Raw genomic sequence first — 13,987 nt, 5'->3', positions numbered from 1 at the left:
TTAACATGTCGTTTCTCCTCCCGGAGGCAGCACCCGGGCCAGGCACGAATGGTTCGCTTCTCTTGAGAGACAGGAGTGAGAAAGATTGGGGAAGGGGCTCCCGCCACCCCCGACATAAGGGATTCGACGTGAAGATCAGTATAGGCTACAGTGTGAAGCCGTGGTTTTGAGTCAAGCTTGTCCTAACTGACCACCTTCAGCAGCCTGAGCACTGCTGTAAACAGTGGAGGTTCAGTGTGTGTCAGAGAGGAACGAGTGCTCGTGGTCAGGGCCCACTGGGGCTTCCAGAGCCCCTGCAGGACAGCGGGTCCCGTCACGATGACCCCGCCTCTCGGTGGGCTCCTTCCCGGTGAAGCTCCACGTGAAGCTCTCGTGATGGCAGGATCAGGAGCAAGTTGCTGTGTGGAAACAGCATATTCCATTAGCTAGTCCAGTCAGGGAACTTGTTCGGTTTCGTTTTTGTTTTAAAAGACACAGCGTCAGCCCCGTCCCTTTCCTCCTGACTTGGGAGAGCACCAAAGAGCTGGCTCTGGGGAACCTTGCTCGCTGCTGCTCCCCCACCCCGGGGACTGCCTTCTCCCCGAGGGAGCGCCCACAGCCAGTTCTTACAGAGGGCCTCAGGGCACAGACTGATGAGTTGGGATCCTAAGTTTAAAAGGAAATGCTAGGGTAGTACACCAGTTCCAGAGTCTTCGCAGGGGGCTAATCCCACGAGGTTGGAATCAGAGAAGTGGGGATTTGGTCTTGGTGGTGGATCATCTTAGTAGACCAGTAAGAGTATAACCCATCTACAGTTCATTTCATCGTCGCCACTCAGTTTATACCCGAGGACAGTGTTGAGGGGGAGGGGGACAGGCAGCGGGGTTAGAAAGGTTTTAGAGGATTTCACACAGGAAGAACCCAGCCATCCCAATCCCCAAGGGCCACTTTCCACTCCAGGGGTGGTTACAGGATTAACTACCAGTTCATTTTCAAAATGCTGCTTTGAACTCAGAGGGTTGATACTTTTAATTTGTAATTTTTTGTAAAACTTTTTACAAGATAGTAAAGTATTTCACCAGAATACCAGTTTCAATCCGTCCATGGTCTGATTTTTATATAATTTAGTGGTGCTTTAGAAACTTTGTTTTTGTTGTTTCTGAGCTAAACAGCTCAGCCCTTTTTCGCCTGTATCTACCTAAGACCAATGTGAACCTTTGTATTTTTGCTCCTAATTTTGGACTCAGTGAAAGTGTACTGTTTACATGTACAGATGCCCCGGTCCCTGTGTGTCCTGCAAGACTCGCTCCCGAGGAGGAAGGTGCACCTCACTAGGCTCATCTGCTTAGCAAAGCCACAAGACAAAAACCTCTCACGTTTGACCTACGTTTCCACCTAAAAACAAAAACAAAAAAAAACCCTACACCACACGGAACTCAGATTTGCTGAAAAATACTTTTCTAAGCTCAGAAAAATCTCTGTGCGGCAGATGGCCATGTGCCTGTCATGTGGTCCGCTTAAGAGCAGGCTCAGGAGGGAGGCTTCTTGGCAGTGGTGGGTGGGTAACCGCGTGCACTCGTGAGATGGGGCGCAGGGCTTGGCTGCAGAGCTGCGGTGGAAAGAGCTCCTCTCCCGGCAGCCTGGGAATGGGGAGGCCATGCTAACTCATACGACCTTTAGGATCAAGCCACCCATGATTCAGGGACAACCCAAGAGGGTTGCCAATCCCTTCAGACATATTTGGGAAGAGGCCAAGTTCTCTACCTGAGATGAGTTTTAAGACTTTCCAATGCAGATGGTAGAAGCATTTCTTCAGGGTCCCCTAGAGGCAGCTGGTTCATGAGGCATGACCTCTGGGGAGGGGCAGGGGGCTCCAGACAGTAAGCATATGGCACTTAAGGCAAACAGCAGATGGCACCAACTTTTTAAAGGTGACTCTATTACTTCGTCAATGGCTTCACCTCTAAATTATATTTTTACAGATATGCACCTATGCAACTTAACGTGGCTCTTCTAAGCAGGTGAGGACTTCCTCCTCAATGCTCTATAAAAATGATTTGTGTTCTCTATAGTGAGTTTTTCCAGTAAATGTGGCTTAATATTTTAATTCTTAGAATGTGTCTTCTCTATGTGATGCAACTCAATTCTGTTTTGTTTGTGGAATGACTAGCACAGGCCAACTCCCTCTCCCCTCACTTAACAAAAGACCAATGAGCTGTTAATCGAGCTGTTATCTCCATGGTATTACTTGCTAAATGCACTGATTTCATAAGTATGTGGAATCCTTTTCCTTTTGAATCTGTATATCATATATAAGACTGAATCTACTTAATAAACACTGAATAACAAACCGAATGCTTTATTTCCACGGTGTCCTGTCCACAAGAGCATGGCCGGCCAGTTCTGTTCTCTCCAGCTTGTTTGGCCCCAAAACAACCCTTCAACCAGTAGCCAATAAACTAGCATACAGGAGATCCTTGCTAGATTCTGAACAAATGAACTGGTCACTTTTTTTGGTGCCTCACCCATCAGAAAGGGAAAGAAATGGACCTTTCCTGGTTCTAATCACGTGCTCAGCACAGGCACACACCAAATTGAAATCTCATGTCTCATGGCCACCTGCCCAGGGAGGTGCTCTAGCCCTATTTGCAGGTGAGGAAGAGGGCACGCCAAGTGTACGCCTCACCTGAATGTGGCCAGTGCTCAAGCAACGTCTTAGATGCAGCCGTTTCCTGGCAAACCATTCTTTCCCCGCTCCCATTCCCCGTAAGGGCGCAGTTCTTCAGTGGGCTGAAACCAGACTCAGGCAGCAGTCTCTAAGCGCAGGCTGGGGAAACCGAGGAAACACTGTCCCTGGTCCTGAACCATCAGGACTTGACACTCCATTTGACCAAAACCTGGGATCCCATCTTAAAGGAAGCAAAAGAGCTGCTTTTTCTTTCAAAGACGTTGATTTGTGTGCAGCCTTTTTTTTTTTTTATCCTACATATAATTGAGGTTAAACTTTAAGGAAAACTTGCAGCAACTGACTGGGGCCAAACCCGACTGTCACAAGTTTAAAAGCAATTCTGCAGGAGTTAAAAGCATAAATACAACTGTTACTATTGCATGTATGCACACACACTATATGGCAGTTTTTCTGAAAACATATGTAATGACGAATCTTTCTTTAAAAAAGTGAAACTCTATGCAGTAGCCAAATATATCAAATAGATAAAAGAAGAGGGGTCCACAGTTTTAGTCTAGACCCTGGGACCACAAATCCCACACCCCCTCCTGGGACAACACAGTAGGCCACACACACGCAGTCTGCGCTGGCCCAGCGGGAAGCACTTACCTCCAGGTGCAGTCACAGCAGTACAGGCCCTGGGATCCGAGGAGAAGCTTGTGGACAGAAGAGGGCTGGCTCCAGTCTGGCTCCTTGAAATGCAGCCCCCGAGCACTGGCACGGTGTGGAGAGCGCAGCATCAAGCAGGTGCCCCTGTCGTCAGCAACAAGCTCGAGGCCACTCAGTGACTGAGCAGGCGAGGCTCAGCGGACTCGACCGGGGGGTGGGCGGCTGTGCCTGTAACGCAGTTTTAAAGTAATTGAAATCCATTGAGGGAGCTCAGTAGTTACAGGAAACTGAAGAAGAATCCCTTGCAGAGGGATGCAAAGTCATCTCTCCCCTTTTCTGTATAAACCCAGCTCTTACTAGGTTTAGTATCAGTCAGCGGGGTTCTTCATTCTTCAGTGAGGAGCTCCAGCTGCCAGGGCAGGGTGCTTGTAACCCATCTGGAATAATACAGACCACTTTGTGCATGCGTGCGCACACGTGCACTCCTGGGGGAAGAAGGTCCAGAGCTCCCACTCGGCTCTCAAAGGAGTCTGTGTTCCCAAGAAAGTGAAGAACCACTGCACCGACAGCTGTCACTGTTTTCCTCACAGAACTTCCATCTACATCTTCTGGTTCTCAAGAGATGTTCATTCCAGGCTTTCAAAATGATGCGCAAAGACTTGAGGACGCACAGATCACTGGCACTGTTTGGTTTCAAATATTAACCTCCAATTTAAATGGCACCCACCCATACATACAGCCCGGGCCGCCTCCTCTCAGGGCCCAGGGCAGGCAGATGCTTCGGTCCCTGAGGCCCAACGGACTGAGTGTGCACACACACACACACACACACACACACACGTACACGCAAGCACCCCTCTCAAGCAGGGTCTGACACACACACACACGTACACGCAAGCACCCCTCTCAAGCAAGGTCTGATTTTCACATGAGCAGACTGAACAGGAAACCAGCAGACGAGCCTGTGCCGGGCCAGTAAGACCATGAGTTAAGCAAGCCTCTCCTCCCAAGGACCCATCTCTAAACCCAGGACTACACACTCAACCATAGAGAGATGTCCGCTCTGCCTGCCCCAGCACTCAGCACGCCACATGGGTCCCCTCTCCATAGCTCCTCTCTGGGGTGAGGGTCAGGCAGGCACCAGGAGCTATACTGTGCTCTCCCGTGCGTTCAGATAGGGTCTTGGCCTTGGGCAAGTGAACAGGCTGGAGCACCCACTAGGCATCGCGCACTTGTTTTATGAAGCGGCAACTAGTAACCCAAATCAGAGATGAGAGAGGTACCAGAGGCTGAGTGACTTGCCCCTACCACGGTACTGGCAGGCAGCCAGGCCCTCTCGAAACCATTCCACCCTCCTGTTGAGATGCAAGGCTTTGACTGCGTTCTAAGCAGCTGCAGAAGTGAGCAAATTCCGAGACATGAAGGCACAAGCATGGCACCACCGCCAGTCACCTGTCACCACAAAGCCCCCAACCTTGACTTCTCCACCCACACCTTGATCAGACAGCAGCACCACAGAATCACAGCTCGTTACTGCCCCACACGCAACGTCTACTTTCTCCAATTCACAGGAAACGAATGGCTATGAACTTCAGTTAACCTTTAAAGTCAAAGGTCTTCTATCCACTCAGGCTCATCAACCAGCACCAGACCCCGTATCTCAGGCCAGCCCCACCCTCACCGCTGCTTGTCACCCTCCCCACAGATACCCAGGAATCGCAGGCAACCTCAGCTTCAGCGAGGCAGTCAGGATGAAGAGCTGTGGAGGGATGTCATAGCTCACGACTGGATTCTCAAGAGGAAAGGAACCTCACTGCTGACATGGGATTTCTGCTTTCCAGTCCACACAGTGGATAATGGGTGTGTTCACCACCTCACGCACAGGGTGTGAAGATCCATGGCACTGACAAGTCACGCCTTCGGAACCCATGTCACAAAAGAACTCCGCACACAAAGACAGCTCCAACGCCGAGGTGAGGCGAGCCAGTTTCTTCCCCCTCAGCCTGACCTTCCTCCCAGCCCAGCGAGACGGCCGCAGAAGACGACAGAGACCACAAGTGCACGTTGTACAGGTTTATTTTTCCAAGACCACAGAGACATACAAGAGCAGTGCTTTCCCTGGCGGACCAGTTTCCAACTGTCCCCTCGAGTGGCCCCAAAGGTCACAGCAGAAGGAAGAAGAGGATCAAACACGCTTGGACCTCTGCTCCCTGTCTTTGGTAAACAAGACTCTGGAAGCTGACAACCGGGACTTGGCCAATACTGCACTTAAATCACCACGTCTTTGCCAACTTCCCACTCGTGCTGCAGATGACACAAATGCCACACTGGAGGGAAAGTGGGGGAAAGACAAGACCTTCCAGATGAAACGAGGCTTGCTGAAGTCACACCAACTTCACAGCTCACACAGACGCACTCGCACAGTGAGACCTAAGTTCAACAAGGAGGAGGCTCGACTCACAACTCGAGGTACAAGATAAGGCAGGAAGCAGGAGGCGAGACAGCTCTGGACACATCTACTTGCTGGGAACATGTTGGGAGAGAGGCCGGAGGCTGGCACAGCTGCTTCTTCCTTAACCTGCTGTCACAGGTGTGTCCAGTGGAGCCCTGCGGCCCCAGGAGAGTGTGGTCCCCGGTTACTGCAGACAGGTGGTGAGCCTGGAGCTGGGAACGGAAGGCCCACCTGGGGGTTGCCCAGGGCGCTCACCCGAGAATCCAGAAGCACTTAACACTGGTGGTGGTGATCTGTCACACACGGCAGCGAGCTGCCAGTGAAGGCTGGAGAAGAGATGAGGAGCAAGACAAGTTTGCCCAGCAACGAGTGGCCAGGCTGCCAGTGGCTCTGCAGCTGCAGCAGGTCCAGCGGCTGACCGGTGACCAAACACCGGGACAACCGGCAGGTCGTTAAGTCAATCGCTCCACCCCTCGTGTTGGGCGGCACAGCACGCAGTGGCTCTGACACGGGTGGAGAGAAGTCAATTACACCACTTTAATGCAACGATGCTGAAGACGCGAAATAAGGGAGAGTCGTTCGTGTTCTCTGTACAATACATCCATTTACAGAATCGGCCAGTACTGTGTACAACATATAAATATATGGTAAAACATCAGAGGTGCATAGAGCATACTTACAGAAGCCAAAAGTTCACTTTATACATCCAAGGATAAAGAGTTAAAAATATAAAAATAAGAAAAACACACTGCTTTGAAATGTAAAATGAGTTTCACATACACAGGTGTGTTGGAGATGCCCACTCCCCCGGAGTCCAAAGTGATGCCCAAGCTGTTGCGCAGATGAATTCACCTGCCAAACGTCTGGACACCTGACTTACAAGGAGGAAAGACAATCCTAGCCCTGACCTGTTGTCCAAGAAGGTCTGTTCGAGGTTCCGAAAGCTCCTGCAGGCCAGTGGGTTATTCGGAGACAGGGCAAATTGGCCTCAGCAACAGAACCGAAGATCACACTGGCTCCATCAACTGGCAAATGACTGGCTGTGACCCTGAGGTCAGCAGGTGCTTAAGCCCCCTGGTGGGCACTGCTGGGAGCTGCTTTAACCCTGTGCTGGCTTCTTCCCCATCAACTCCCCAGAGGAGCAGCCGCAGGAAAGATGGAGGGGGCAGTGGAAGACTGACATTTCTACTCAGTTCGGGTAGGTTAGTCCCCTGGGTGGAGAACACAACCTTCTTGCTTCAGTTTCAAGACCCTCCAAGTCTCAGGGAGGCTCCCCCACATCGCACCAGGCTCTGTCTCTGTGACGAGAGCTCGGGCTAGCTGGCCGGCCTTAGGCAGCCCAGCGAGCTGCCCTGCAGGAAACCCTTCCAGCAAGACCCAAAGGGCCGACAAGTGGCCAAGGGGCTTTAGCACTGTAGATTTCAGGGAGCAGCAAGAGAACTCTTGCCTAGAAAGACAGAGTCTGTTTTATCAATGATATTCTGTATACAGATTTAAGATCCATCATTATCAAAATACACACACTAAATATACAACTTTTCCCATGGCCATAATTTATTATCTCACCACAAGGCACAATACACAGAGCTTTGAGGGTCCAATACAGTCATCATGACAGAACGCACCGCAGCCCTGGCACATGATCATGGCTTTCAGGCTGCACGCACACTGGAGCGAGATGCTTTCCACTGTGCTGCTGTCGGTGAACATTTGCAAGGAGAGGGATGCACTGTGGCTTGCACCAAAGTTTGCTTTGTGGCTCAGCTGCACCACACTTCCGGCCAGGCCTTTGGGAAAGGGGGGGGAGCTGGAGGAATAATTAAAGCTGGTGGAACTCAGCTGGAGTTTGGAAAGCTTCCCATAAAATGCCTGCTTGATGTTGAGTTGGGAAGGGATGGAAGAAGGCTCCAGAGGCTGACTGAGCCCTTTCCCGGGCTCCCGGGGTAATTTCCAGAAAGGCAAATCAAGGACAAAGGGCATCCCTTGCAAGTGATCCACCAGATCCCGGGGACCAGGCCCCACTGCCTTTCTGTTCTCTGCATCCGCCTTGAGAGGCCCTCCACCAAGAGTCTTCTCGCTCTTGATGCTGCCAACAGAGGAAGGCGGTGGCTTTGGGACCCAGTCTTCCCTGGCAGTTTGTACCCCACCAGACAGAGAGGTTTTGCCTGGCCCTGACTTCCTATTGGGAAAAGCGGGAGGGGCATCCGCAGGCAGTGGCGTCGGCTCCACCAGCCGGGGGCACTGAAGGGCTGCAGCTGTGTTCTTGGAGCCAAAGAGCTTCTTCCCTTGGCCTCCTGCACTGTTCTGATCCCCCAGGGCCCTACCTGCCTGATCGGGACCCGAGGAGACAGCATTTGGAGATGAGAAAAGAGGGGCTCTCGAGGTAGTGAGATTTCCCAGACTCACACCTGGGGCAGCAGTTGAAATACTGCACTGGGACAGATCACGGGCTTCCTTCTGATCTTCAAAGCTGGAGGGAGGTAACTGCTCTTTGAAATCCACTTCTGCTTTTCCAGAGGCAGCCACTGGATTGGTCACTGGATATAGAGAGTCTAAACTCGGGGCGTTCTTGGACATCTTTAGGGGTGCCCCAGGAGCCTGGCTGGCCTCCAGCCGGGCAAAGCCGGTACTTGCTTCACAGCTCTCAGGTAGCAGAGACTCTGGACTGCTCTTGCCAACTTCGCACCTGTTCTCCCCAGGATCCTGCAATGACCCCACCCCCAGGGAGCCACCAGGGCTCTGCTCTGCTGTAAGTGTGAGTTGTGGGGGTTCGGGTTTGCTGCCGCCATGGGCTGGAGGGAGAACCTTCTTGAGGGGCAAGTGGCCCTGCAGCAACTGCATCACAAGGGGGTTAGCAGCCTCCACGGAGGATGTGGGCCTGCCCAGGGACACGGGCCTCGGCTGGTACTCGGGACTGGCCAGCAGCAGGGAGTCCGGGATCTTTGGGGGAACTGCACATACTCGAGACACCCAGCTCTGAGGAGCAACCATCCCATCTGTCCTGGGGACCAGACTCAGGTTGCCATTCACCTTGGAGAGCGAGGCACAGCGGTTCCGGTTGTGTTTCTCACCCTGCTCTGCCACCAAGGACCTCTTCAGCCCCAAGGCTGCACTAGGCTCGGCCTCACTGCTGTCCTCGGAGAGGTGGCCCTCACAGTCAGAGGCGGTGTCTGTGGACTCGCTGTAAGGACTCAGGGCTTCCGAGTCTCCATTGACTCTGAGCTTGTCACCGTCCAGCTGTTTGCAGTCGCTGCCGCCGCTGTCGCCGCTGTCAACACAGCCAGAGGGCACTGTCCAGAGTGAAGCCAAGCAGAGGGGCGGATCCAGACCCTCCTCCGCTGTCAAGCCCGCAGGCGATGCCGGGATGAGGGGGGCCGCTTTCTCCCACTTCTCTCTGACCTGGGACTTAGCGGATGGGACCTCTTCTCTGGAGTCGGGCTCAGGTTGTCCTGCTGCCTCGTCATTTGACAGGCCAGGCCTCCAAGGAGCAGCACCAGGGGAGACAGGAGCCTCAGTTTTCAAGTTTTCCTGTCTAGAAGCACTTTCCCTTGTGGGTGGGCCCGAGTCATCAAGTTCTGATTCATCATCAAATGGTCTGTCTTGCAGGCAACTGGCCAAGGATGATTCGGGGATGGAAATGGGGGTCACGTTCACAAGATCCTTCATGGTGGGATTACTGCCGCTGTCTGGAGCCTGGCCAGTTCCTTCTTCTAATCCAATAGGCCTCGCCAGAGCCTGAACAGGACTGTTCTCTGAGGGGATCGTAGGTGCTGGCTCCTCATCACCCCTTTCCCAGGCAGTGGTACCAGACCCACATTCAGTTCTACCTTCTGGATGCAACACAAGCTGCTCAACTAACCTCTCAGGTTCTGGGATTCTAGAGGGCAGTGGGGGCAAAGCCTGGCATGGCGGGTCCCGAGTGGGTGCAACGGGGAGTTGGAAGGCATCTTCCAGCCCACTGTTGGGGCCATCTAGGACCCTTTGCAGTGGGCAGCTCTTCCCCTTTCTGAGAGAAGCCAGGTCCTCTCTCCTGGCTCTGGACACGGCAGTTTCGGCCTGGGCACGATCCCCACTTAGAGGACAAGGCGGCAGTAGTTGTGTTCGCTGTAGATCTGACGCACGCTCTCCAGGGGCACTCGGGGCTCCCCGGGGCTCAGGGTGGCCACAGGCCTCACCACCATCACCACTGCCGCCGCCTCTGCCACCTCCCTCATCGGTGGCCCCGCCGCCACCTCCACCCGGGCCACCCCCACCTCCGATGGCAGTGGTGGCCGCCTCTCGATGGCAGTGGTGGCCTCTCGCCCCTCGGACCTGCAGAGCACGGGCTTTAATGTCTGCAAGGGTCCTGGCACCAGTCCAGCCCCGGCAGGAGGACTCCGTGATGGGGACGATGCGGGGACATATCTGGTAAGTGGGCTGACCTTTAACCACCCAGGGTGGTTTGATACGTGAAAGTTGAATCTGCAAGAGAAGAACAGAACAGTTTTAACTGACTGAGTGCTCTGACCTAGAAACTGTTAAGCTAAACTGGGACCCTGCTGCTACTGCTGCTACCGCTAAGTCACTTCAGTCGTGTCCGACTCTGTGTGACCCCATAGACGCCAGCCCATGAGGCTCCCTCGTCCCTGGGATTCTCCAGGCAAGAACACTGGAGTGGGCTGCCATTTCCTTCTCCAATGCATGAAAGTGAAAAGTGAAAGTGAAGTCTCTCAGTTGTGTCCAACCCTCAGCGACCCCATGGACTGCAGTCTTCCAGGCTCCTCCGTCCATGGGATTTTCCAGGCAAGAGTACTGGAGTGGGGTGCCACTACCTTCTCTGAACTGGGACCCTAGTAGCTTAAAAGTCATGGCCTAGAGAATCAAATCATTTCATAGCTGTACAAGACATCACATCATTCTGAAGAGACCCTGCTCAAGGGCTGTTAAGTTCCCTACTCCTAAATTTAATTTCTGGTGGGACAGTGCAAGTCACTACACAAAGAATCTACCACCACCTAGTAAAAGATTTTAAAACCCCTCAGGGTTCTGACCTGTAGAGATAATGGTGAACAACCAAGTGAGGAAGAGAAGAACCTTAGCCCTGGGCTATTGGCGTTAGTCTCAAGAACAGCTCTCTATAGAGAGCTCTACACGCTCACAGAATTAGCACAAGGGCCCAGGGCCTTCTGTCCCTATAAAGGAGCCCCACAAATCTCCTGTCTCTCAAAGGCCCAGGCGCAGGGCAGCCAGGATCACATAGCCACCTACCCGGATGGGCGGGACTTTGGGCTCCTCTTTGGTGGGCTGTGGCTTTTCGGGGTGAACACTTTCAATTGTGTTACGAAAGGACTGACGATCTTCAAGCCGGGGCTTCTTTTCGGGAAAGGAGGCAGAGGTCGCCTGCTCAAAGGATTTCCTCTTCTGATCCTTGGGTTCCTGATCCACGGTCTCCTGCAGCAAGCTGGGAATTCTGTCTGGAGACGCAGAGACACGTGCTGGGTCACTGGGACTGGGCTGGAGCCGGGAGGCCACAGTTTCCGCTGGGAATTCGGGACTCTCTGGGTTGGATGCTGCGGAGGACGTGCCAGGTGGGTGGGGGCTGCCCACCCCTGTTGCGTCGGTCTTAGCCTCCCCGTCCTTGTGGAGGGGGATGTCTAGTGCCACGGACTGTGTGTCTTTAGCGATCTCTGCTTGTTCTGGCTCCTGTCTTTTGTACAGATTCCTTCGGGCTCTGGTTCGAAGATCTGGCCGAGAGCGTTTCTTGAAATGCCCATCTCGCTGCCGGGTGGCTGGGCCACGCTGTGGTCGTGTTGATTCCGAGACACGCAGGTCACTCTTGATTTCAGCCTCCTCCTGGCCCACATTCTGCTGCAATGACTCTTCTTTGGTTAAACCCAACCTGCAAATCAAAGTCAGATTGTCAGCTACAGGGCAGAGAGAGCACATCTACTACGTATGACATACACTCAGATACTAGAATTCTCAGAACAAAACCAATCTGCACGGTAACTATGTGAAATCCTATGTCAGCTTCCTCACAAACGGCATCAAGTCAAACGAGAGTCCCTGCGATCTCCAGCTCTCGGGAAACATAGCAACACGCACAGCTTTGAAAACACCTGCTCTGCCCACCCCCCACCTACCATCCGCAGAAGCCACACAACTCACAGCACCCAGGGCCTTACTTCTGTCCATAGTAGTCTTCGAAAAACTTTTCTTTCCATTGTTCCACTTTCTTTTCCTTCTCCATTTCTTGTCGTATCCTGACCTGCATCTCATGAGTGAATTCACCTAGAGAGAAACAAAACTTTTTGAGTAGCATATTAAGGAGATTAATATGCCTCAGAAAAAGCCAAATCCTGCTGTTCTACCATGTCAAGAGTTTACAAAACAACACGTGGCTTTGGGGAGCTTGGAAATCATTCCCTACCCTTCACTATCTTCATGCTGGCTCCTGGCTCCCTCCTAGGCCCTCTCACGTCCTGCCCTTACTCAGGACAGAATTAACACGTCTACTATAACGGAAACTGACTCCTCGCTAGGGTCATCAGTCCTTGGAAAGCAAGCAACATACTGATCAAAAATGCAAAACAAAACCAATCAACAAGAGAACCGTTCTTACTCCACACATAGGGAGAAGTTAACAGAGCAGGCTGAGGCAGGCCTGCTGACAAGGTGGGCCCTTGGCTGACATCTGGGAAATTGGATTTCAGGAGGGTTTCCACCCCTTAACTGACAGGAATGGCTCACCGTGCCTAAACAGTTTATGCAAACCAGATGGCTTAATGGTGAGCACCTGCTTTTCTTCGGGGAATCTCAAATTCAGGTATGCACCAAGCAGAGGCTTCCTACATGATCACCTCCCAATAAAAACATGAGGCACCAAGTCCTGGACGAGCTTCCCGGTAGACTACCCTTCACTTATATGTTCACAACTCCTTGCTAAGGGAGCTGAGCATATCCGATGGGACTTTGCTGGGAGAGGACCTGGGAAACGTGCGCCTGGTTTCCCTCATTTCCCTTTGCTGATTTTGGTCTCTATTCTTTCCTGAAGTAAATTACAGCTGTGAGAACAACTATGGGCTGAGTCCTCCAAGCAAATCATCAAGCCGGGAGAGAGGTCCTGGGGACCTCCCAGCACAGTTTCCACATAGCCTCCCCACAAAACTGAATTAAGAGAAGCTAACAATCAGGACTTCCCAGGAGGCCCTGTGGTTAGGGACTCTGTGTTTCCACTGTAGGGGGAATGGGTTCAACCCTTGGTCAGGAAACTAAGATCCCACATACTGTGCAGCCAAAAATTACAGAGAAGCTAATATTCACTCCAAGTGACAATGTCTAAAAGGACAAGAGTACCTGGTGGAACTTAAAAAGCAGGTCAATGCCATGGTTACTGGAAAGAATAGGAGTTTACAGTTTTAATGATGAAGAGGCAACATAGATGAATATATATACACACTAAACAGTGAAAGCTAAACACTCTTATAGCTTCTTCAGAGCCATGGGGTACTATATCCACCATATCAATTAGAGAAAAGCCTGCTTTATACTCAATACTCCTTGAAAAAAAGATCATTGAAAAACAAGCGTTTGGATTTTAAACACCAGGAGACAAGTGACACCACACATGGCAGGCACCTCTCAAGCCACTGGGATGAGAATGTCTACTCACCATCAGCCAGGCGTTCCCGCCAGCTCTGAGCCGCGTGGGTGAAAAACTCATTGTTCAGCGCACTACTGCTGAGACGTAACAGGCCATCAGTTCCCACCTAGAAGGAAAGAGGCCAAAAAAAAAAAGGCACACGAATGAAACAAACAATAAAGAATCTTAGAAAGAGAACAGAAGCTGGTGCAGAGAGCGCACAGAGGAAGCCTCCCATCCATACCTGTCTGTCTACTTCGGGCAGGAGGAAGAGGAGCTGCTGCTGGAAGTGGGACGGCAGGGCATGGAAGGTCCGCGAGTTGATCAGGGCCCGGAGGTTGGTGTTGACAAGAATGGACCCAGGCGTCTCAAAATCTATCTCTTCCCCTCTGTTGCGCTTCATTTGACCTGTAATTTTTCAAGCCATAAGAAACAAAATGTAGATTTTCAGCTTCTTAAAGCAAAAAAGCCAATGCCAACTGATGGAAAACTTTGGTGGCAGCACCCAAGCTTCCCAGAACTTATCTGCACACATTCCGTTCAATCGTCCAGTCTAGTCTAACCTATTGGCTATCATTGAACTTAAGAGAACACTTGG

At 52.0% G+C, this 13,987-nt stretch overlaps 1 protein-coding gene across 1 annotated transcript in view; it reads right to left on the bottom strand.

Moving 5' to 3' along the window:
* Positions 1–5,403: 5,403 nt before the first annotated feature.
* The window catches only part of ASXL1 (ASXL transcriptional regulator 1), a 66,031-nt gene continuing 57,447 nt past the window's right edge, over positions 5,404–13,987 (bottom strand). Inside the window, exons 9-13 of the mRNA XM_068987133.1 lie at positions 13,634–13,797; positions 13,420–13,516; positions 11,933–12,038; positions 11,016–11,646; positions 5,404–10,229 (exon numbers count right to left, since the gene is read on the bottom strand). Of these exons, the coding sequence (XP_068843234.1) occupies positions 7,326–10,229; positions 11,016–11,646; positions 11,933–12,038; positions 13,420–13,516; positions 13,634–13,797 (3,902 nt within the window). The 3' untranslated portion in view covers positions 5,404–7,325. The remainder of the gene's footprint in view (positions 10,230–11,015; positions 11,647–11,932; positions 12,039–13,419; positions 13,517–13,633; positions 13,798–13,987) is intronic.

This window comes from Capricornis sumatraensis, chromosome 15, assembly GCF_032405125.1.
Source record: "Capricornis sumatraensis isolate serow.1 chromosome 15, serow.2, whole genome shotgun sequence".
Lineage (NCBI taxonomy): Eukaryota > Metazoa > Chordata > Mammalia > Artiodactyla > Bovidae > Capricornis > Capricornis sumatraensis.
This window is presented reverse-complemented; position numbering and strand designations above follow the sequence as displayed.